Below are 21,192 nucleotides of genomic sequence, written 5' to 3'. Positions count from 1 at the left end.
GACTCCAAAGAGTCGGCCACGACTGAGCAACTAACACTTCACTTGCAAAGGGAAAATCCTTATATTGCCAGTTTGTGGTGGTGGTTTGGTTGCTTAGTCATGTCGAACCTTGTCACCTTATGGTGGGTAGACTTCCAGGCTCCTCTATCCAAGTTTACCAAGAGCTATAACTTCCTCTCCCTTCCATGAGAGAGGAGAGTCTTTGCTACATCCCCATAGTTTAGAAAGTGTCTGGTACAGGTGGGCACTCAATAAATGCTTGGTGAGTAAATAAGAAGTTATTAGGAGGACTGAGTTAAGAAGACATGTGATGTGTCTATAAAATTATCTGGAAAAGTTTGAGATCTTAAGAATAATTTATCTAACAATATTGGAATTATACATATATTAAAGTTGTATTAGAAAAATGTAGGTTCCTTCTTTGTGTCATATGAGCCATCGGTTCAGTTTAGTCGCTCAGCTGTGACCGACGCTTTGTGACACCATGGACTGCAGCACACCAGACTTCCCTGTCCATCACCAACTCCTGGAGCTTGCTCAAACTCGTGTCCATTGAGTCTGTGATGCTATCCAATCATTTCGCTCTCTGTCGTCCCCTTCTCCTGCCTTCAGTCTTTCCCAGCAACAGGGTCTTTTCCAATGAGTCAGTTCTTTGCATCAGGTGGCCAAAGTATTGGAGTTTCAGCTTCAGTATAAGTCCCTCCAAATGAGTATTCAGGATTGATTTCTTTGAGGATTGACAGGTTTGATCTTCCAGTCCAAGGGATCTAGTTTCCTCACCAGCTATTGAACCAGGGTGCCCTGTATTAGGAGTACGGAATCTTAGCCACTGGACTGCCAGGGAAGTTCCCATATGAGCCATAGTAATGTCCTTAACCACAGGGAAACCTGAGTGAAGAGGATACAGGAACTCTCTGTATTATCTTTGTAACTTTTCCATGAATCTGAATGTATCCTAAGGAAAAACTGAAGGTGGGAGGAGAAGGAGATGACAGAGGATGAGATGGTTGGATGGCATCACCGACTCAATGGACATGAGTTTGAGTAAACTCCAGGAGTTGGTGATGGACAGGGAGGCCTGGTGCACAGCAGCAGTCCATGGGGTCACAAAGAATCAGACACGACTGAGTGACTGAACTGAACTGAGTGTTTAGAAAATCTGTCTAATATGAAACAGGGGTTGGGAATCAGTTATATAGAAACCACTTACATTGCACCAGAAAAAAAAAAGTGCCCCGTGAAATATTGAGTCCAACTGCCAGTTCCAGCATGCACAGCCCTAAAAACCTGAACCCTAGAAGCAATGGGCTGCTGCTTTGGAACAGGTTACATTTCTAGAAGCACTTCCAGGGAAACAAAAATGGAGTAATTGCAATAAATAACTGGAATAATCACAGTTCTGATAATTAATTGCCTCTAAGATACAGAAATTCAAGAAAGACTGCTTAGTAAAGGAGAAAAAACTACTCACAATCCATTTCTGAGTTTAGAAAGGTGTCATTTTGATATATATGAAAGGTATATATATCTGGATTCAACATAATGTCATTGTGGTACCCTCGTGACTTGAGAAAATTATCATTTATCTTTGCTAAGAGCTGTTGTCAGTTTGCTTTTGATCTGTAAAGGAGATTTAGACCTGATCAGAAAGTTCTTCAATACTGAGTTACTATTTCTCCTGCCTCACCCACTGTGGTAGGAAGAAGGCAAGGAAAAAAGATCCCCTGGCCCTACATAATGAAGTTAACCTGGATTTAGCTTGGTCTCATGTCTCTTTTCCTAATCATTAAAGATATTTGTCATCTGTGTAAATCTCCAGAGGAAAGTTAGAACTGTATAAAGAAATCACTGTGCACAAGTGAACATTTGACAAACAAGTGCTTGGAGATGGCGTTTCTAAAAGATCCTTAAAAAATTTATTTTTTGCTGACATTATTTTGTTTAGTAAAAATATCTGATTTATAAATCCAGAACCCCAAGGCATCTTCAAGTTAACAAATGGTATTAGCAGTTTGTAATGATCCAGATAACAATCCAGCTCCTTAACTCCATGTGACAGCACATTAATAATTTCTCTGAGCCTATCCCAGTTTCTCATCTGTAAAATGAAGAATTTGAGAATATACTGAGAATACATTTGAGGATAAGCAGTTCTCAATGTACCTTTTCATTGGGACACAAGGACTCGGCGAGAAGGACTTAAGAGAAACAGACTGGAGTGTTTGCGGATTTAGGGCTTGGAGTTCTGGTGGGCAGGATGCTGCTGAAGAAAGGTGTCCCCTGTGTTTCTGAAGTCGGAGGGGTAAGTGACAGGGGTATAGGAATGTCTGAAGTGGAAGAGCAGGACGGCTACTGCTGGAAGATCAGCTCCCGGGACTTTTCTGGCACTGGCGGAGGACGCGCGTTCGGTTGCTAGGCAACCGGGGGTCCTCGGGGCGGGCGGAGGACCCCAGTAGAGGTGTCTCAGTCCGTGCCTGCCCGCTTGGGTGCGGTACCGGCCTCGAAACTAACGAAGTAGGTCGCCTTTTCAAAGGTGCACAGTTTCTGGAGCCAAGGCTTGGCGAGCCCCAGAGCTGAGCTCCGCCCGCGGCGCGTTTCCCTGTCCCAGTCCTTGGGCGCGAGGCGGGGCGCCTCTCGGGCCAGGCCCCCGTCGCCGAGCGTTGCTGGGCGGGACCGGACGCCGCCGCCCGCGACCCCCGCCCGCCCCGGCCGGCCCGAGCCCCCTGCGCCCCTCACGGCCGCTCCGGTCCCGGCGCCCCCAGCGCCTCCCGCCAGCCCGAGCACTGCGCTCGCTGGCCCGCCCCCCACCGGCCCCCAGCACCCCCCGCCCGCCGGGCCCGCGCCCCGCACCCGCCCTGGCCCCTGGCCCCGGCCCCGGCCCCGCGCCCCCGCCCGCGGGCGCGCCGGGCTCGGACATGGAGCCGCTGCTCCTGGCCTGGAGCTGCTTCAGGCGCAGGAGGTTCCAGCTCTGCGCCGATCTGTGCACGCAGATGCTGGAGAAGTCCCCTTGTGACCAGGTACCGGCCGGACCCCGCCGGGACTGCGGGTCTTGGCAAGAGGGCTCCGGGGGCTCCCCGGGACCCCACCGGGAGGGGGCAGCAGGGAGGAGGACGCAGGGCGAGGGTGACCCTGTGGTCAGCACGGACGCGTGGAGCCCAGATCCTCCGGGACCGCGGCCTCTGGGTCCTGACTGCGGCGACCGCGCCCTCCGCTAACTTCAGCTGCTGAAAGATGCTGAAAGACAGCAGCTAGGAGACCACCCTCAGATGTCGCTGAAAAGATGATGAACTCTGTTAGGTCCTGTATTCTTGCCTATCAGTTCAGTCCAGTCGCTCAGTCGTGTCCGACTCTTTGCGACCCCATGGACTGCAGCACGTCAGGCCTCCCTTGTTCATCACCAGCTCCCGGAGTTTACTCACACTCGGGTCCATCGAGTCGGTGATGCGTATATTCTTGCGTAGAGGTGGGCTTTTAAGCTCGCTGCCAGTTACCTCTTAATTTCCAAAACAGTTATGTATAAACTTAAAAATCTGTAACTCCCTGCCCTCCTCCCCAATGAAATAGCTGCCTTTTTTTCTTTTGGATCAAACGTATAATCCTTCCAGTTCCTCTTAAGATGGTTGTCCAAAAGTGGGGAGCTTTGGATTCTGGGCCTTGAGTGCAGCTTGAGGCAAACAATTCAAGTTAGGGGAATGAGAACCTAGGAAGGGAAAAGATACATTTATTATTAGGAGGGTGGGGTGAGAAAAATAATCCCCCTAAAAGAAGGAAATGATGGCATTGATTGTAGTTTACTCTTAAATAAAGTACAGTGTTAAATAAGTGAGTGAAAACGGTTATATGCCGCTTGTGAGAGGGGCACCGCTGCGGTGGTCAGGTAGCTCTGGAGGAGGCCAAGAAAGGAGAAAAGTGCCTCTAGTAAATGCAAAATGTACGTATGGAGCTCGAGTTCCCCAGCTTTTCCTCTAGTGGTGTTGGCTTGGGGATGTTAGAGAAAAAAGGAAAATTGATAAGAGTTACATTCACGGAGGTGTGACAATTGTTGCTCCGCTCTGCCTTAGCTCCTAGCAAGTGGATAGTGGAGAGCCTGTCAGGGAGAATAGTTGGGCCTTCAGATAGACAGCACATCTCCCTTAGAACAGTCTTCCTTAGTGGGGATGCTAAACTAGGTTCTGTTTGGGTTAGTTCCTATTGGTTAATAAGACTCTTATTTCCATAGGCAAGCATTTTTCCGAGTGTGTTTCTTAGCACAGTCGTCCCAGAAATACTGCTAAAAAAAAAAGATTCCACCCTCAGGTTTGTTTGAGAACCATGACAAAATATGGACCCCTTTACAGTTTGTACAACCAGAGTTTGTTACGCACCAGTGATGTACCAGACATTGTTTTTCCGTTGAGTCAGGGTAGTTTCCATTCTGTGGAACAACAGTCCCTGGAGGAAGAAAATTTCTTCATTAAATGCATTTGGGAAACGTATATTCCCTACTTAGAGATTCATACTAAAGGCTCTGAGAATTTCTGCAAAAAGGAACTTAACTTTGCCTGATTTTGATGAATACAATAGTTACAATAGTTATGAAACTTAATTGACCACTGATTCCTTTTGTGGCTGTGGGTGAGGGTCAGATCACCCTAGAGAGATGTCACATTGGGAAATGTGTTATAGGCAAAGCAGCAGTGTTTTCTATTAATAGTTAAGACATTGTAATCTTTATAAAAACCATTTTTGTGTTAGTTTTCAGGTGTTAGAGTGAAGTGATTCATATATATATATTCATATATATATATTTTTTCAGCTTCTTTCCTATTATATAAGTTGTAATAAGATATTGATATAGTTTCCTGAGCTATATAGAAGGTCTTTGTTGGGTATATAGCAGTTGGGTATATGTTACTGCCTAAATCCTAACTTATCCAACTCCTAGCCCACTTTCCACTTTGGTAACCATAGTTTGCTTTCTGTGTCTGTCGTCTTAATGGCATAGTCACAGTGACATTCAGTATTGCAATTCCGGCCTCATTTGTGCTGGGCACTGTGGTTAGGTCTTTAGTGTTGAGTGATCTTTTATAGAGTGCTTACTACTTGCCAGGGATAAATTCTATAAATTGTGTGTATTTCTTTGCTGAGAATAGCCTTGCAAAGTAGGTAACAAATCGCTAACATTTATTGAGTATCCATTGAGCCTCTGTCAGGCTTGATTCGGAGGGTTTTCTGTTATCTCATTTGATCCTCAGCTAGTTTAGGAAGTTTTCGCTATTTGCACCATTTTGCCGGTTGAGCCCAGTGAAGCACCAGGTGAAACAGTTGTCTGAGGTTACAGAGCCGGTAAGCCTGTTCCCTTTGTCTATACGATGCAGCTTCTTTGGTGCTTATGGAGCCTCATTTTTCAAAAATCTACGTCTCCAGACTTTTCCTAGTACATTTTCTCATCCACTGTTCCTTTTTCAAGATTTCGGCTAAACGGTAAGGAACTCGACATAGCTGTGTACTTGGGCTAAAGGCTCTGAGAAGTCCGGAAGGAAGGCAGCCTGCCTAATTTTGGTTAAGGCAGCATTCTAAAACTTATTTGTTGCCTGGTTTCTTGTTTGGGGTTGAGGTACAAATACTTCCCGGGGAGGTGTTGTCACTTTGGGAATGCACAGGCAAAATCTTGGCGTTGTGATTGGTGAAGACCCAGCTGTAGAGGAGACCGTGACTCCTTTCCTCGTACCTAGGGAGAACAGGGTGAAGAAGTTAAGAACTTCATTTAAAATCTCCTGAGTTGAGAGCTAAACCAGTAATAACTGGAATCTCTTCACTTGGTCTCTTATGTGGGTCCCTTTAGGCTTTGCTGGCCCTCTTGGAAAATTAAGACTCGTTACCAGGAATGTTTAGTGGTTCTAATTTTGATAACGGCGACGAAGAACAGCAGACACAACCTCATACTGGGAAATACCACTGGTGTCGCCGGTTACCCGTCTGACGTGGTTTACATCATTATGGCAGAAGATCTTGGTACTTCTTGTTGCTTCTTGCCACTGTCCTGTTTGTTGTAGATTTGAGATGATGCTTCAAAATGTGATGTAAGTGGAAGTGTTAGTCGCTCAGTTGTGTCTGACTCTTTGGGACCCATGGACTGTAGCCCACCAGTCTCCTCTGCCCATGGAATTTCCCAGGCAAGAATACCGGTGTGGGTTGCCATACCCTCCTTCAGGGGATCTTCCCGACCCAGGGGTCGAACCCAGGTCTCCTGCCATTGCTGGCAGATTGTTTACCATCTGAGCCACCGAGAAAGCTTGGTGATACATAATTTTAATATCCTAGAAATGTTTTTTAAAATGTGATTCTTTGCTCCTGGTTTTTTGTTATGAGCAGGGGTTGATATGTTCAGCTGCTATGAGTGTCGGAGGTGGCCTGGGAGAATCAGTACCAGATTTAGAAGAGATTGAGGACATGCTTTTCCTCTCGAATCCTTTTGTTAGGCCGAGGTGGTTTATTCTTTATTTATGTTGTCAGAATGGTGAGCAGCTCTTTGCCGGGAACAGAAGTTTGAAGATGATGTTACCTTACCAACCTGGCCCTCGGATGCCCGGCTTGGGCCTTTGTAGAGTTGGCACGGCTCACTGCTGCTGGTTATCCTTGAGCCGGCCTTTCAGTGCTGTGCTCTCTCTGGTGCGCTTTCCTTAGCACCGATTTGTGCTTGTTGTATCCAAATGTTACTTTGTTTTGGAAACATTGTCCAGTATGATTTTCCCCACCCTTAAAGAAGTTGTGCTTTTTTTCCTTAATTAAAAAGAATTTCAATATTTATGTTCGAGTGCTGATGGAATTAATGAAGAGCTTTAGGAAGCTTAAGGAGGTTTTCCTATGATTAAAAGCCCCCAAATTCTTTTTTCCTCTTAGCATGTGAGTCCAGGATGGCAGGTCTGTGTGGGATGGCAAGGCATCTGGCACACGGGTGTCCTCATTACTTATTAATATTTGCTGAACGAGTGCAGCAGTCACATTTACAGGTGCATTGGGAGGGTGTTATTTATGTGTGCCAGCTTCCGCTCTGTTTACCAAGATCACCCTAGCTGCCTGATGGCCTCTGCCGCTCCCTGCCCCTATCTTAATTCTCAGCACCATAGGTTCTTTTTATTTTTTTTCCTTAATACTTATTTTTACTTCTTTAATTATTTGGCTGCACCGAATCTCAGTTGCGGCACATGGGATCTAGTTTCCCAACCAGGGATCGAACCCAGGCCCCCTACATCGGGAGCTTGGAGCCTTAGCCACCAGACCACCAGGGAAGCCCCACCGTAGTTTCTTTAAATGGATTCACCTTTTCAAATAAGTGTGATTGCATTATGGGGCATTCTTACTTCATTTCTTGTTTCAAGGATGAATTTTTTTTTTTTTTAAACCAGTTGAGCAGTTTCTTCCTGGATCCTTCCAGGAGAGTATTTCTGGTCGTAATTATCATCACTGGTATTTCTCACCAGTTGCTGTTCCTCTGGAGGAAGTTCAGAGACTGGCAGTCAATGAAGAGCTAACAGAAATACGCGATCAGAGCAGAAGCAGATGGTCCTCAGCCCGCAGTTAGCTGGTTTGCCTTCGCATGTCTCTTTAGCCTCATGGGCTTTGTTTGGTTGTTTTTTGAGGCGTCTGTATTTTAGACCCTTTTTCCCCTGCAGCTCCTTGAAGTACCGTTTCTATGCCACCCAGCTGATTTCAGTACAAACGAGTGACTCTGAGTGCCTGGACACAGGGAAGAGAAAGGAAATGAAACTAGTTCTCCTGAGTGCTGAATGGATTCATTTTTGCTCTTGCTTTTTTTTTCCCCTCCCAGAACAAAAATAGCTTTTGTTTTTTATGTTAATTTTCACTTTTTAGCTTTGCTTATTTTTCTCCCAGATGAGGAAAACCTCTCTAAACTGAATTGCTCTTTGTTAATCTTTTCATAAGCTGGTCCAGGGAGCTTCATGAAGATAACATTTCAGTCATGATACATTATTAACCTTGGGAAATGAAGCCCACCTCTCAGACTACTTCTACATTTAGGTCTCCTTTTTAAGAGATAACATTTTGGTGTCATATCAAAAATAATGAGTACTTTGTACTTTTTATTAGGGCTTTCCATGTACTCAGTGGTAAAGATTCCACCTGCCAATGCAGGAGACCTGGGTTCGATGCCTGGTTCAGGAAGATCCCCTGGAGGAGGAAATGGCAACCACTCCAGTATTCCTGCCTGGGAAATCCCATGGACAGAGGAGCCTGGTGGGCTACAGTTCACGGGGTCACAACGAGTTGGACACGACTGAGTGGCTGAGCACGCACACATACTTTCTACTAGGATGTGTGAATTTTAGTTTGATTCTTGCCAATGTCAGAGTAGTCAGGTTGACTAGAGAGTTTAGAGAGAAAAATAAGCAAAGCTAAAAAGTGAAAATTAACATAAAAAACAAAAGCTATTTTTGTTCTGGGAGGGGAAAAAAAAGGCAAGAGCAAAAATGAATCCATTCGGCACTCAGGAGAACTAGTTTCATTTCCTTTCTCTTCCCTGTGTCCTGGTTGGCTATGGACTAGCTTGTTTCCTTAGAGTAAAACGTTTGTATTGGGGTACAGAAGGCCTGACGGGTAGGTTGAAGATGATAACGTGATGTTTGGCAGTGCGGAAGGGCTCCTGAAAAAGATGGATTCTGAACTGCTTTTCCAGATGCAGAGTGGTAAGGGACAGAGGATAGGGTCCGTAAGCATGAAGGACTAAGGTGCTGACCGGTTAAGAGTAAAGGACAACCGATGAATTCATCAGAGTTTTCCCATTTGACAAAACACAGTAAGAACAATCAGTTCATAGAGAAGCGTTGTCTCTTTTCTGAGTTTTTCCTAAATCGTAACTGGGAAAGTGGTTAAAAGTTGTAAGATACAAAAAAGAGAAATGCAAAATGGCCTTCTGTGCAGCAATACGACCTAGAGGGAATGCTTGCATTCACAGCTCCTGTCGGTCATCCCGATGAGTTGCTTAATCTGATTACTGTTCTTTGTGTTCCATATGTCAGATTCACGGCTTTGAAAAAAAGCAGCCCCGATTTTAGCTCCAGTATAATTCAGCAGTTCATGAAACATACAGGGTTTTCAGGTAGCGTGTGTTTTTTAAAGATAATATACTTTTCTTAATGGGGTAGATTTCCAATAAATTTTTAAAGTACTAGAATCAGTGGCTCTGGGAGTGGGAGGGTGAGCTGTGATTCAGAATAGGGGTAGCTCACACCTTCCTTCCCCGCCACCAGTCTCTGCTTATAACAAGAGATGTTGCCGTGGAGAGTTGTGACTGTAAATGGTCTGAGTGTGGAGAAAAGGCCGAAAGCCGCTGGCTTAGGTGAACGGTAGGGAAGCAGGGGTCCCCAGCGAGATGTATGTTAGTAGTTGTTTGAGACAAGGATCTGGTGCTGCAAGCCAAATAAACATCTTTCTGTGTGATTACCTAATTTATTTCCTCACTGGGGCCATGGAGACTTACAGCCAGACAGTCTTTTGATTCGAGACACTGCAGAGCAGTTCACTTTGCTGAATTTTACAGATTACATTCCCTCTTGGCTCCCTGGTCGCTAAATCTCGCTAAACCTTCTGAAATCCGTTCATTTCTCTCCCACATTCTTTCCCTTCCTGTTATTGCTAAATTCTGAATGATGACCCCGTGGTTTATGAGCAGAGCTGGTTAGACTCTTTAGCCAGAGTAAGTATTGATGGCAATTAGGAAGTCACATTCAGAACTAGCTGGAGATTTTAATTCCCTAAAGTAATAGCAACAACCTAGGGAAAGCTGTTCCCTCGGGAGGAAGGAAGCCTGCTGCTGTGAACTGAGGTTTATGCTCATCAGCTGGTTCTAGGCAGTGGCCCTCTATTCTCTGTCTTCTTACTTACTCACTTCGAAGGAGATTCAAAGGGAAGTTTTGATTTGATGCGCCATAAATTGGGAGTCAGTTCTGAGTTCTGAAGAAGGAAGTAATAGAGAGCTGGGTGCGTTCCTGCTCATTAGATACATGTTTTTATAAGGAAATTCTGTGTGGTTGATACTTGTTGAAAGTGCTACCACCTTAAACCTCACAAACTAAGACTGTATATGTAAAAGAACTCTGAAAACTATGAAATGGTGTTTAAGGTGCCGGGTTTTATTTTTAAAGCTCTCCTGTAAAGTAGGCACTAGGGCTCTTGAGTTAAGAGGGGGACGGAGTCATGGAAACCTGACTTGTTCAAGGTCCTGCAGCTGAGTGGCCCCCTGGGGGTCAAGCCCAGGTCTTCTGATGCTGACGCTGCTGCTTTCTGCTCATCTGTGCTGACGCCCCTGGGAATAATCCGCTGGACCAAGTGAACCTAACTTGTGGTTCCTCATGTGCGTGGGTTAATTTAAATCATAAAACTGTAATTGACAGAGACCCGAAGGTCAAGGTCTCAGTGATTTAAAAAGAGTTTTGCCCTACCTCTAGATTAAAATATCCTGACTCTTTCCCTGTGTTGTCCTGCCATTCCTGATGGGTCTGCAGACCAGCCTTGATCTTCCACACCCTACAGCAGTCTGCCTTCCAGCCTTGCTGAGATCTCACTACAAAGCTAAGTGCATGCTCTTGACTGAGAGTGTCTAGGCTCAAATATTCCCTGTACACTTTGATCTCTGAGTTTCCTCATCCATCAAATGGCTGTGTAAATATGCCTGTCTCAAAGGACTGTTGTGTGGGCTAAGTTCATCAACACGTGTAAGTGAGCTCTTTTTGTCTGTATAGCTAGAGATAGGCAGAAGGAGATGGCAACCCACTCCAGTATTCTTGCCTAGAGACTTCTATGGACAGAGGAGCCTGGTGGGCTGCTGTCCATGGGGTCGCAGAGAGTCGGATGCAACTGAAGCAACTTAGCATGCATGCATGCATTGGAGAAGGAAATGGCAACCCACTCCAGTTTCTTGCCTGGAGAATCCTAGGGATGGAGGAGCCTGGTGGGCTGCCGTCTATGGGGTCGCACAGAATCAGGCACGACTGAAGCGACTTAGCAGCAGCAGCAGCAGCTAGAGGTATTTGCAGGCAGTGTTCTGCCATTTTTATTTTTCTTAAAGGATTGTTGGTAATCTGGAAAACATCTATGCGGAAAGTGTTCAGTGAAATGGTGATAACATTATGAATATAGTTCATAGAATATTGGCGCTCAGCGAACTTCCAGAATCATCTCTCTCTCCTCTGATCTCCTTGTCTCTCGTCATGCTTTTCTCTCACCCCTCTAAGTCATCGATGATTGGCTCAGGCTTGAGTGCAGCATTTGCCACATTGCACTCTAATCTATTTACCTATGTGCCTTCCCCCATAGAAAGTTCTCAGTGCCTGTCCAGGGAAGCCAGGAGAATGTGGTGGAATCAATGTTTTCTCTGCCTCCCTTGTGGTTCAGCCTCGTCTCCATCTTCAGCCACATCTCCTGGACCAGCTCTGCGCCTTTCCAGCCTCTGATTTTCTTCTCCTTTCTCGCCATTTCCCCAATGTCCTTTACTCGCACAGGAAATCGTCCTTGTGATCCCCAGAGACATAGAGACTGTGGAGGCCTTCATCAGTGAGCAGAGGGCACAGGCTGGGCTGCTGGTGCCAGTTTGGGCCGCTGGAGGAATCTTTGTGCCCTTGACCGAATAGCAGGCATCCCGCATCTGTCTCCTCTCTGTGGCCCTTCTTCCTTTAACTTCTCTTTTCCTTGTCAGATGCTGTCTGCAATCACCTCTAGTGAACATTTTTACCCCTTTCTATACGGAACTTATCTTGTACCTCTCCTTCACTTTATCTTTCAATCCTGCCTTGTTATGTCCAGCTCATTTTTTATCTCCAAGGTGGACCGGCAAGAATGAGCTCTGGCTTCTTTGTGAGACCTTGAGCAAATTACATGACATCTCTGAATTTGTTTCCTTATCTGTAAAATGGATGATAACACTTACCCGCCTCCCTGAGATGGTTGTTGTGGGACTCAAGTGAGATAATGGGTCATTTAGACATGTACACCAATAAATAAAAGGAAGAACAGAGGGGTTATTTCTTCTGTCATCTCACTGCCTGTACTGGTATCTTTCTCTAAATATGGACTGTGAGATCTCGGAGATCTGTTCTTTTTCCAGCTCTTTCTTACGCACACTGGCATTCAGTCGAGTTGCTCAGTCGTGTCCGACTCTTTGCGACCACGCCAGGCTTCCCTGTCCTTCACTGTTTCCCGGTGTCTGCTCAAACTCACGTCCATCGAGTCGGTGATGCCATCCAACCATCTCCTCTGTCGTCCCCTTCTCCTCCTGGCTTCAGCCTTCCCCAGCATCAGGGTCTGTTCCAGTGAGTCAGTTCTTCGCATCAGGTGTCTAAAGTGTTGGAGTATGAAACAGTGTGAAAGGCTCTGGCGCTGAAAAACTGCAGTTGCTGTGTCTTATAAGTTGCCGTTTTGTGTTTGGTTCAGCTAATTGCCAGTGTTAGTTGCTCAGTTGTGCCAGACTCTGCGACCCCATGGGCTGTAGCCCACCAGGCTCCTCTGTCCATGGAATTCTCCAGGCAAGAATACTGGAGTGGGTTGTCATTTCCTTCTCCAGGGGATCTTCCTGACCCGAGGATCGCACCCAGGTCTCCTGCGTCGCAGGGAGATTCTTTAGCATCTGAACCACCAGGGCCTCGCTGGACTCTCCCTTTCTGGCCTAGTCTATCGTTTTCCTTTCATGCTGCTATGGCGTGTCATGCTAAAGAAATTGCTTATCCTTGCCCGGTGACCAGATGGTTTACATATTGCTTCCACACATATTCTTAAATATTTTAGGGTATTCTTGTTGGATTTTAGAACTGTAGAAAGCAAGGATCTTTTTTTTTCCCCTTTCTTCCCTTTTTCTGTTTCTTGGTAACTTTCCTAGTAAAACATGCTGCAGATTGAGTGTTCAGAGGTTGCTGACTATAAACATGTGAGTGTAGATCTTTTATAAATAAATTTGTTATGAATCTGTTTTTTTTTTTTTAACCAGTGGACTTCCATTTAATTTGGGATAGGAAAAAACCCGAGTTTATCAGCACCTAGCACCGATATATATTACATAGTCTATTTACAAACATTTCTCAGAGGACATGACAGTCAGAATTAATTTTTTATCTTCAGCCACTAATCCCATTATGTTTATGCAGAGCAGAAGGGTTTATAGTATGTGGATTTTCCTCCTCCCCAAGTGATTAAAGTCTGAATGTTTTAACCACCACCAACTTATTTTTGAATATAAAAAAAATTTCCTTGGTATAGTTGTAAAATTATTTTTAATTCCTGAGATGCTGCAATTTCATAAATACATAGATTTCTTCTCTGTGCTCTAAGTGAGGTTAGAGTAATTAGAATTTTCTGATAATAGAAAATTTAGCACTCTTCCCTGGATATTAGTCATACAGAAGTCTTGAGTGCACTTTTGGGGAAGGATTAGAGTTAATGTTTGGGTTTTTATTGAATGATTTTTAGTCTACCTACAAACACTCGGTTAATCATTAAGACTTTTTATTTTAGAAACTGTATTATCCTAAAGATGTTCACTACCTTCTTAATGCTTTCCAGGAACCAGATCCTGCATTGCCAATGTCTCAGGTAAAGGTTTAGCTGCAATCTTTAGTTTAGAGAATAGTTTAATTACTATTACTTAGTAGTTGCTATAGATTAGTAAGTTTGCTACCTATCTACTGTGCTGTTATAAATAGCTAAATCTACCAGGCATTCTGTACCTTTGTACATAAATATAAACTATTATATTTCCAATACTTTTGTCTCTATAGGTGTAAAACTAGGGCACTCTACTCATGAAGACTTGGAGCTTAAATAGAAATAACCAATACTGACCCAGAGGATGAGATACCAAAGAGGGGGCAAGGGGAGCCAGGGGCTTAGAAAGGGAGTCAGAACATCCGCAGAGCCAGGAGCGTGCGGAAAGACTGTGATGGATGGGATTGTCGGTCCTGAGGAAGGAGGAGGCTGACTCTGCTTGGAAAGATCTTGTCTTTAGAGAGAGGTGCCTGCCACCCTGAGGAGGAAAGGAAGACTTGGCCAGACAGCCACATCTCCCGAATCAGCTTTGTTAGAAGGGGAGAGGCAGCCAGAAAGAGCTGCCGACTGGGTGAGATGGTGGGTGGGTCAGAAGGGAACCAAGGGAGAGGAAGTCTGGGTCGGGGGGCGGGGGGCTCCTGGCCAGTGAAGTTTTTAGCCTAAGGGTTTCTAGTAAGTGGGAATAAGGAGAGGGGATGAGAGAGCTGTAAATCAGAGAACTTAAATATTTCCAGGTGTTTGCCCTGCCAAGCCAGAGACAACTCTTGTCTTTTAGGTAAATAAAGAGTTTGAATCTCATGGGGTTCAAATGTGTAGTCATCAGGCCTTTCTAGAAGAAAGTGGTATACAGAGCACCCTGAAGGAGGCCTGTGTGGTATCAAAGATGGTGAATAGGTTAAAATGTAGTACTCTCTTCTTTAGAAGGATGACATTCGTCATTAGAATATTCATTATAGTTTCTGTATTGATAGATGTGCAAAACTATTTTTTTTTTGCATACTATATGTACAAGTCATAAGAAGGACCTAAAGTGTGATAAGCAGAGTAAGTAACGTGCCTTTTGTTTTCAGTAATTTTGCAAGATTTTGATTAAGATTAAATTAAAACATCAACCATTTGCATTGTTGGTCTGGTTTTAAAACTTTACATGGAATTTGAAAGTTTCAAAGCCAGCACAAGGACTTCGTGAAGGACCTGCATTTGGTATGTCCTGTCCTGTTCCTGTTGACTTAATTGGACCGTGATCTAAAAGAATCAGAAGGGAGCAGGGCTGACTGGATTCTTTGAAGCTCACTATTCAGACTTTGCGCCTTTGCGCTCTCTCAGGTATTAACCACTTCAAAGTAAATGAGGCTTTACAATAACAACTCAACATTTTGTGCCTGAATTTTCATTCTCATGGAGTAGGCAGAGTGTCAATTGTTACTGATTCTCATGATGTCTAAGTGAGGTTAGACAGACCATTCTTTTGGTGGCTTTATTCTAAGAACTGAAAGTGAAAGTGAAGTTGCTCAGTCGTGTCCGACTCTTTGCGACCCCATGGACTGTAGCCTATCAGGCTCCTCCATCCATGGGATTTTCCAGGCAAGAGTGCTGGAGTGGATTACCATTTCCTTCTCCAGGGGATCTTCCCGACCCAGGAATCGAACCCAGGTCTCCCGCATTGCAGGCAGACGCTTTACCATCTGAGCCACCAGGGAAGCCCCCTTTTTCTAAGAATAACTTGGGAGAATTGTTTGTCACCAGCCTTAGGCCTCACATGGCTTTGCATTCTGTATGAAGAGGAACAGAACAATTTAAACATGTTTTACTCAGTCAGTAGAGTTTTACCCTTTCCATTTGTCTATTTTTATCACTAAAATTGGGTTAACCTCCCAGAAGGTAGTACAAGTAAGTCAATATTTTCCTAATGTTAGCAGGCAGATATTTGCCTCTGGAGTAATGTCCTATAGACTAACTCAGTAGGTGAATGAGTTGGGATTATGTTTCACAGATAAAAAAGGAAATAATTGATGTGATAATTACTCATTTATCAAGGAGAATCTCTGTTTTTCTATGAAAAAACTCCTAAGCATCTATTATTTTATCAGTTTCACAGTACTTCCAATTTATCATCAGTATTCAAAATTCTTTGCATAAACCACACGACCCTGTCATTTATTAACAAGTGTATCTGATACAAACAATTTGCAATTTTATTTAGATTCTAGTGGCAGTGTAGGATTACCAATTTGCTTTGTTATGCATTTTATTTCACTAATTAGTTTTGAACTTAAAAATTTAAACAGGCAGAGGAATTTAGGGTTGTAACGAGGCTTTCCTCCAAAATAAGATGCTTTCATTAAAATTCCAAGAATTGTTCCTGTTGCCCAGAGCAGTTCCTTGAATACAATCTGATGTTTAATCAAGCAGTGATATATATTTTTTTCAAGGGCATTTTTGTCAGGATAGAAATAAAGTTAGGACTATTCTCAAATACTGATAAAATTTAAAATTAAATAATTGTGTAGGATTTTATTGCAGATATTTAAATATCAAGAATTCACATGATTATTTCTACTTAAGAGTGAGATTTTAGAAATTGAAACAAGTATAAGTCTATTTACTTTTTTGAAAAAACGAATTCTTATGGAATTTTAAAAACTAAATCTCCCTTTTTGGCTTCTGAAGCATATATTCATTTGGTGAGGGAGGGAATAGTGGGTTTACTTTCCTCTCCTGGTATAAAAAAGCTGCCCTCCCTTAGTATTTGAGGGTTTAGTAGGAGGATGGAAGTCAAGAAGCCTGATGGATTGGACTCTGAGCTGACAGGATGGGTATGAAAATGGTTTTACAAAATATGTGCATTGATAATTAATTGATATCCAGCTGTCTAAATGATAACTATACTAATAAAAGCTTGACTTTTAGAAAGTTAATTTAACTAGGGTTCCAAATCATGTAAGTCCCCTACACACGAGCCTTTGGGCTGTGAACCTGCAGACATGCCATCGGACTCATGTGTTCGGTCGCGTCAGTGTGAGTGAGGCTGCGTGAGCGTGAGTGACGCTGCGTGAGCGTGAGTGACGCTGCGTGAGCGTGAGTGACGTCAGCGTCAGTGACGCCAGCGTGAGTGAGGCTGCTCTGCCGTGGCTTCCGCCCTGACGGGCCTTCGGCTCCGCCCTCTCCCACCTCGTCTCTCTCGCCGCCGGTAACCCCGCTTGCCTGTTTACTCGATGCCGGCCGCTGCGTGCCGGCTGCTGTACTACCGTCCTTCCCAAGGTCCTGTACTGTAAGATTAAAGCTGTTTTGTGTTTTTGTGTTTGTTTTTTTTACGTGTTATTTGTGTGAAAAGCATCATAAAGCTACATAACAGCACAGTATTCTATAGCCGGTTATGTTAGCTGGGTACCTAGGCTGACTTTGTTGGACGTAGGAACAAATTGGACCTCTGTGCTCTTGGGACTAAACTTGCTCGTACGTAGGGGACTCCCTGTTCTCCTGAAACTTGACTAGCTCCTCCTCCTCAGGGGGGAAGTCCGCACCCCTCTCCGGGGCAGACAGGGTCCCGCGTTTGCCCCTGACTCTCCCTCCAGAGAAGGTGATGGCACCCCACTCCAGCACTCTTCCCTGGAAAATCCCATGGACATAGGAGCCTGGTAGGCTGCAGTCCATGGGGTCGCGAAGAGTCGGACACGACTGAGCGACTTCCCTTTGCCTTCCCTCCCTCCAGCTTCTTCCCAAGCAGCTTCTCCTCAGCCGAGCCCAGCCCTTTAGTTTCTCCAGATTAGCTCCAAAGTGGGGCTTCCTCCTCCTCATATCACCTGGCACTCGCTCTCCTGCCTTTGCCTGGGTGCTAAACTCTTCACCTTTCCCTTCACCCCAAGGCATCCGGTCCCATCACTTCATGGCAAATAGATGGGGAAACAGTGGCAGACTTCGTTTTGGGGGCTCCAAAATCACTGCAGATGGTGACTGTAGCCATGACATTAAAAGATGCTTGCTCCTTGGAATAGAAGTTATGACCAACCTAGACAGCATGTTAAAAAGCAGAGATGTTACTTTGCTAGCAAAGGCCCGTCTAGTCAATGCTGTGGTTTTTCCAGTAGTCATGTATGGATGTGAGAGTTGGACTATATATAAAGAAAGCTGAGCATCAAAAGAATTGATGCTTTTGAACTGTGGTATTGGAGAAGACTCTTGAGAATCCCTTGGACTGCAAGGAGATCCAACCAGTCCATCCTAAAGGAAATCAAGCCTGGGTGTTCATTGGAAGGACTGATGTTGAAGCTGAAGCTCCAATATTTTGGCTAGCTGATGTGAAGAACAAACTCATTGGAAAAGACCCTGATGCTGGGAAAGACTGAAGGCAGGAGGAGAGGGTGACAACAGAGGATGAGATGGTTGGATGGCATCACTGACTCAATGGATATGAGTTTGAATGAACTCTGGGAGTTGGTGATGGACAGGGAAGCCTGGTGGAGCGATTCATGGGGTCGCAAAGAGTCGGACGTGACTGAACTGAACTGGCAAGGCCTTTGGATGCCTTTCTCTGCTATGTTCCAGATTTTTGTTTTTACACCCTCCCTGTAACACTGATATCAATAACCTCAGACATGCAGATGACACCACCCTTATGGCAGAAAGTGAAGAGGAACTAAAAAGCCTCTTGATGAAAGTGAAAGAGGAGAGTGAAAATGTTGGCTTAAAGCTCAACATTCAGAAAACGAAGATCATGGCATCTGGTCCCATCACTTCATGGCAAATAGATGGGGAAACAGTGGAAATAGTGTCAGACTTCATTGTTTTGGGCTCCAGAGTCACTGCAGATGGTGACTGCAGCCATGAAATTAAAAGATGCTTACTCCTTGGAAGAAAAGTTATGACCAACCTTGCCGGGGTCCAGCCCCGGTGGATCCAGGGTGATTCGAAGGGGAGACGGATAGGCGGGGAAAACATGTATTTAGAGATATAAGATTCGATTAGGAAGAAATAGTGTAGTAGGAAAATTAAGTGGAGAAAAGAGGCTGAATAATGTGGTTTACGTGGAAAGCCAATGACGTTCCAGACAAGGAACCTGCACCATCTACGTTAGGCCGCCGGCGCCTGTTTGAATATCAGAGAGTGCCCTGCCTTGGGCTCGCTCTCTTACGGATCTTAGAAGCCAGGACAAGTAAGCAGACATGGTGAGCCTCCACGCCCCAGATGGGAATTCAGCCAAAAAAGGGAGAAAGGAACGACGTGGGGAAGCCCAGCATCGGAGCAAGACTCCAAAAACTATTTTTTAAAATCAGCTTATATACCCCAAGTTGTACATAAAGAAATAATGGAATATGCAGAGTTATGTAGGGGCAGCAGTCCTGACCCTCATTGAGACAAACAAGGCTTTCTTTTTGCATACCCTCCTGTATACAAAAGGTCTCAGGTGGTTTACATTATCTTCTGGCCAAGAGGCCTGTTAACATTTTTATGGCTCTCTTCCTGGATAATTGTCTATCAACCAGAAAACTCCTTTTCCCTAGAAGAGTTTTTTCTTTACTCTGCATCACCCTCAAAGTACTAAATAAAGTTACATTCCTGTAGAACAAAGGTGCAGTGGGTTATAACAAAGAAAGTACTTAACTCAAAGATCTAATGTTGCTAATACCAGGTCTACAGCCTGTTTTTCTATATACCAACTATCTCTACAAATAAAAGATATAAAATTTGGCAGCAAGTATTGGCTCAACAAATGAAACCTTTAATCAGTCCTATTCTAATGATTTTGACTCCTCAGAAGCCCCTACATTCCTAGGATGTTTTAAGGTTCCTGTGCCTCCCGCGGTTGGGAGGCCTCAAACAATCACATGCGCAGCTGTACGAGTCCTTCAGGCAGGCTAAAAAGCCATCAGAGGGGTTTTCAGATTGAAACACCCTTTCAAATGCAGAAGACTAAAGCCTTGAGATGACTTTTTCCAGAGTGTGTCAGGAGAGTGGAAAAGTAAAATACAATAAGACAGGCATATTCTTATTTTTGGGGGTACATGCTCAGGAAATACCAGGGGGAAAACCTGAGCTCTGACTCAACCTTGCCCATCAGATCTCTGCCGCATGACCTTGTCACGGGTGGGATTCCTCATGCTGGCTCCTGGCACAACCTAGATAGCATATTAAAAAGCAGCATATTACTTTGCAGCTATAACAAGATAGCATATTACTTTGCCAACAAAGGCCCGTCTAGTCAAGGCTATGGTTTTTCCAGTGGTCATGTATGGATGTGAGAGTTGAACTATAAAAAAAGCTGAGCACAGAAGAATTGATGCTTTTGAACTGTGGTGTTGGAGAAGACTCTTGAGAGTCCCTTGGACTGCAAGGAGATCAAACCTGGGTGTTCATTGGAAGGACTGATGATGAAGCTGAAACTCCAATACTTTGGCCACCTCATGTGAAGAGTTGACTCATTGGAAAAGACCTTGATGCTGGAAGGGATTGGGGGCAGGAGGTGAAGGGAACAACAGAGGATGAGATGGCTGGATGGCATCATCGACTCGATGGACATGAGTTTGGGTATACTCTGGGAGCTGGTGATGGACAGGGAGGCCTGGCATGCTGTGATTCATGGGGTCGCAAAGAGTCAGACATGACTGACTGACTGACCTGACCTGAACTGTAACACTGAAATTCTTAGAAGCTAGAACTTGGGCTGTGGCTTACCCAGCTCTGTTCTCAGGACCTGGGGTGCAGTGTATGCCCCCTGGGAATGTGAGAAGGAACCAGTGAGGCCCGTGTCTTGCTTTCCTATGTGAACAAAAAGTGCCGCAGTCCTTCCCATCCACCAGAGGGAGTGGAGCAAAGAATACCCTTTTGAAAAAAAGCCTTCAAAGATGCTCAACATCACTCATTATTAGAGAAATGCAAATCAAGACCACAATGAGGTACCACTTCACACCAGTCAGAATGGCTGTGATCCAAAAGTCTGCAAGCAATAAATGCTGGAGAGGGTGTGGAGAGAAGGGAACCCTCTTACACTGTTGGTGGGAATGCAAACTAGTACAGCCACTATGGAGAACAGTGTGGAGATTCCTTAAAAAATTGCAAATAGAACTGCCTTATGACCCAGCAATCCCACTGCTGGGCATACACACCGAGGAAACCAGAATTGAAAGAGACACGTGTACCCCAATGTTCATCGCAGCACTGTTTATAATAGCCAGGACATGGAAACAACCTAGATGTCCATCAGCAGATGAATGGATAAGAAAGCTGTGGTACACATACACAATGGAGTATTACTCAGCCATTAAAAAGCATACATTTGAATCAGTTCTAATGAGATGGATGAAATTGGAGCCTATTATACAGAGTGAAGTAAGCCAGAAAGAAGAACACCAATACAGTATACTAACACATATATATGGAATTTAGAAAGATGGCAATGATGACCCTGTATGCGAGATAGCAAAAGAGACACAGATGTATAGAGCGGACTTTTGGACTCAGAGGGAGAGCGAGAGGGTGGGATGATTTGGGAGAATGGCACTGAAACATGTATACTATCATGTAAGAAACGAATCGCCAGTCTATGTCTGATGCAGGATACAGCATGCTTGGGGCTGGTGCACGGGGATGACCCAGAGAGATGTTACGGGGAGGGAGGTGGGAGGGGGGTTCATGTTTGGGAACGCATGTACACCCGTGGTG

At 44.6% G+C, this 21,192-nt stretch overlaps 1 protein-coding gene across 1 annotated transcript in view; it reads left to right on the top strand.

Moving 5' to 3' along the window:
* The first annotated feature begins 2,323 nt into the window (after positions 1-2,323).
* Positions 2,324-21,192, top strand: part of TTC8 (tetratricopeptide repeat domain 8) — a 63,996-nt gene continuing 45,127 nt past the window's right edge. The window contains 3 exon segments of the mRNA XM_068965840.1: positions 2,324-2,403; positions 2,534-3,017; positions 13,552-13,581. Coding sequence (XP_068821941.1) covers positions 2,324-2,403; positions 2,534-3,017; positions 13,552-13,581 — 594 coding nt within the window.

This window comes from Capricornis sumatraensis, chromosome 2 (assembly GCF_032405125.1).
Source record: "Capricornis sumatraensis isolate serow.1 chromosome 2, serow.2, whole genome shotgun sequence".
Classification (NCBI taxonomy): Eukaryota; Metazoa; Chordata; class Mammalia; order Artiodactyla; family Bovidae; genus Capricornis; species Capricornis sumatraensis.
The sequence above is the reverse complement of the archived record's forward strand: the minus strand, read 5'-3'. Positions and strand labels throughout refer to the sequence as shown.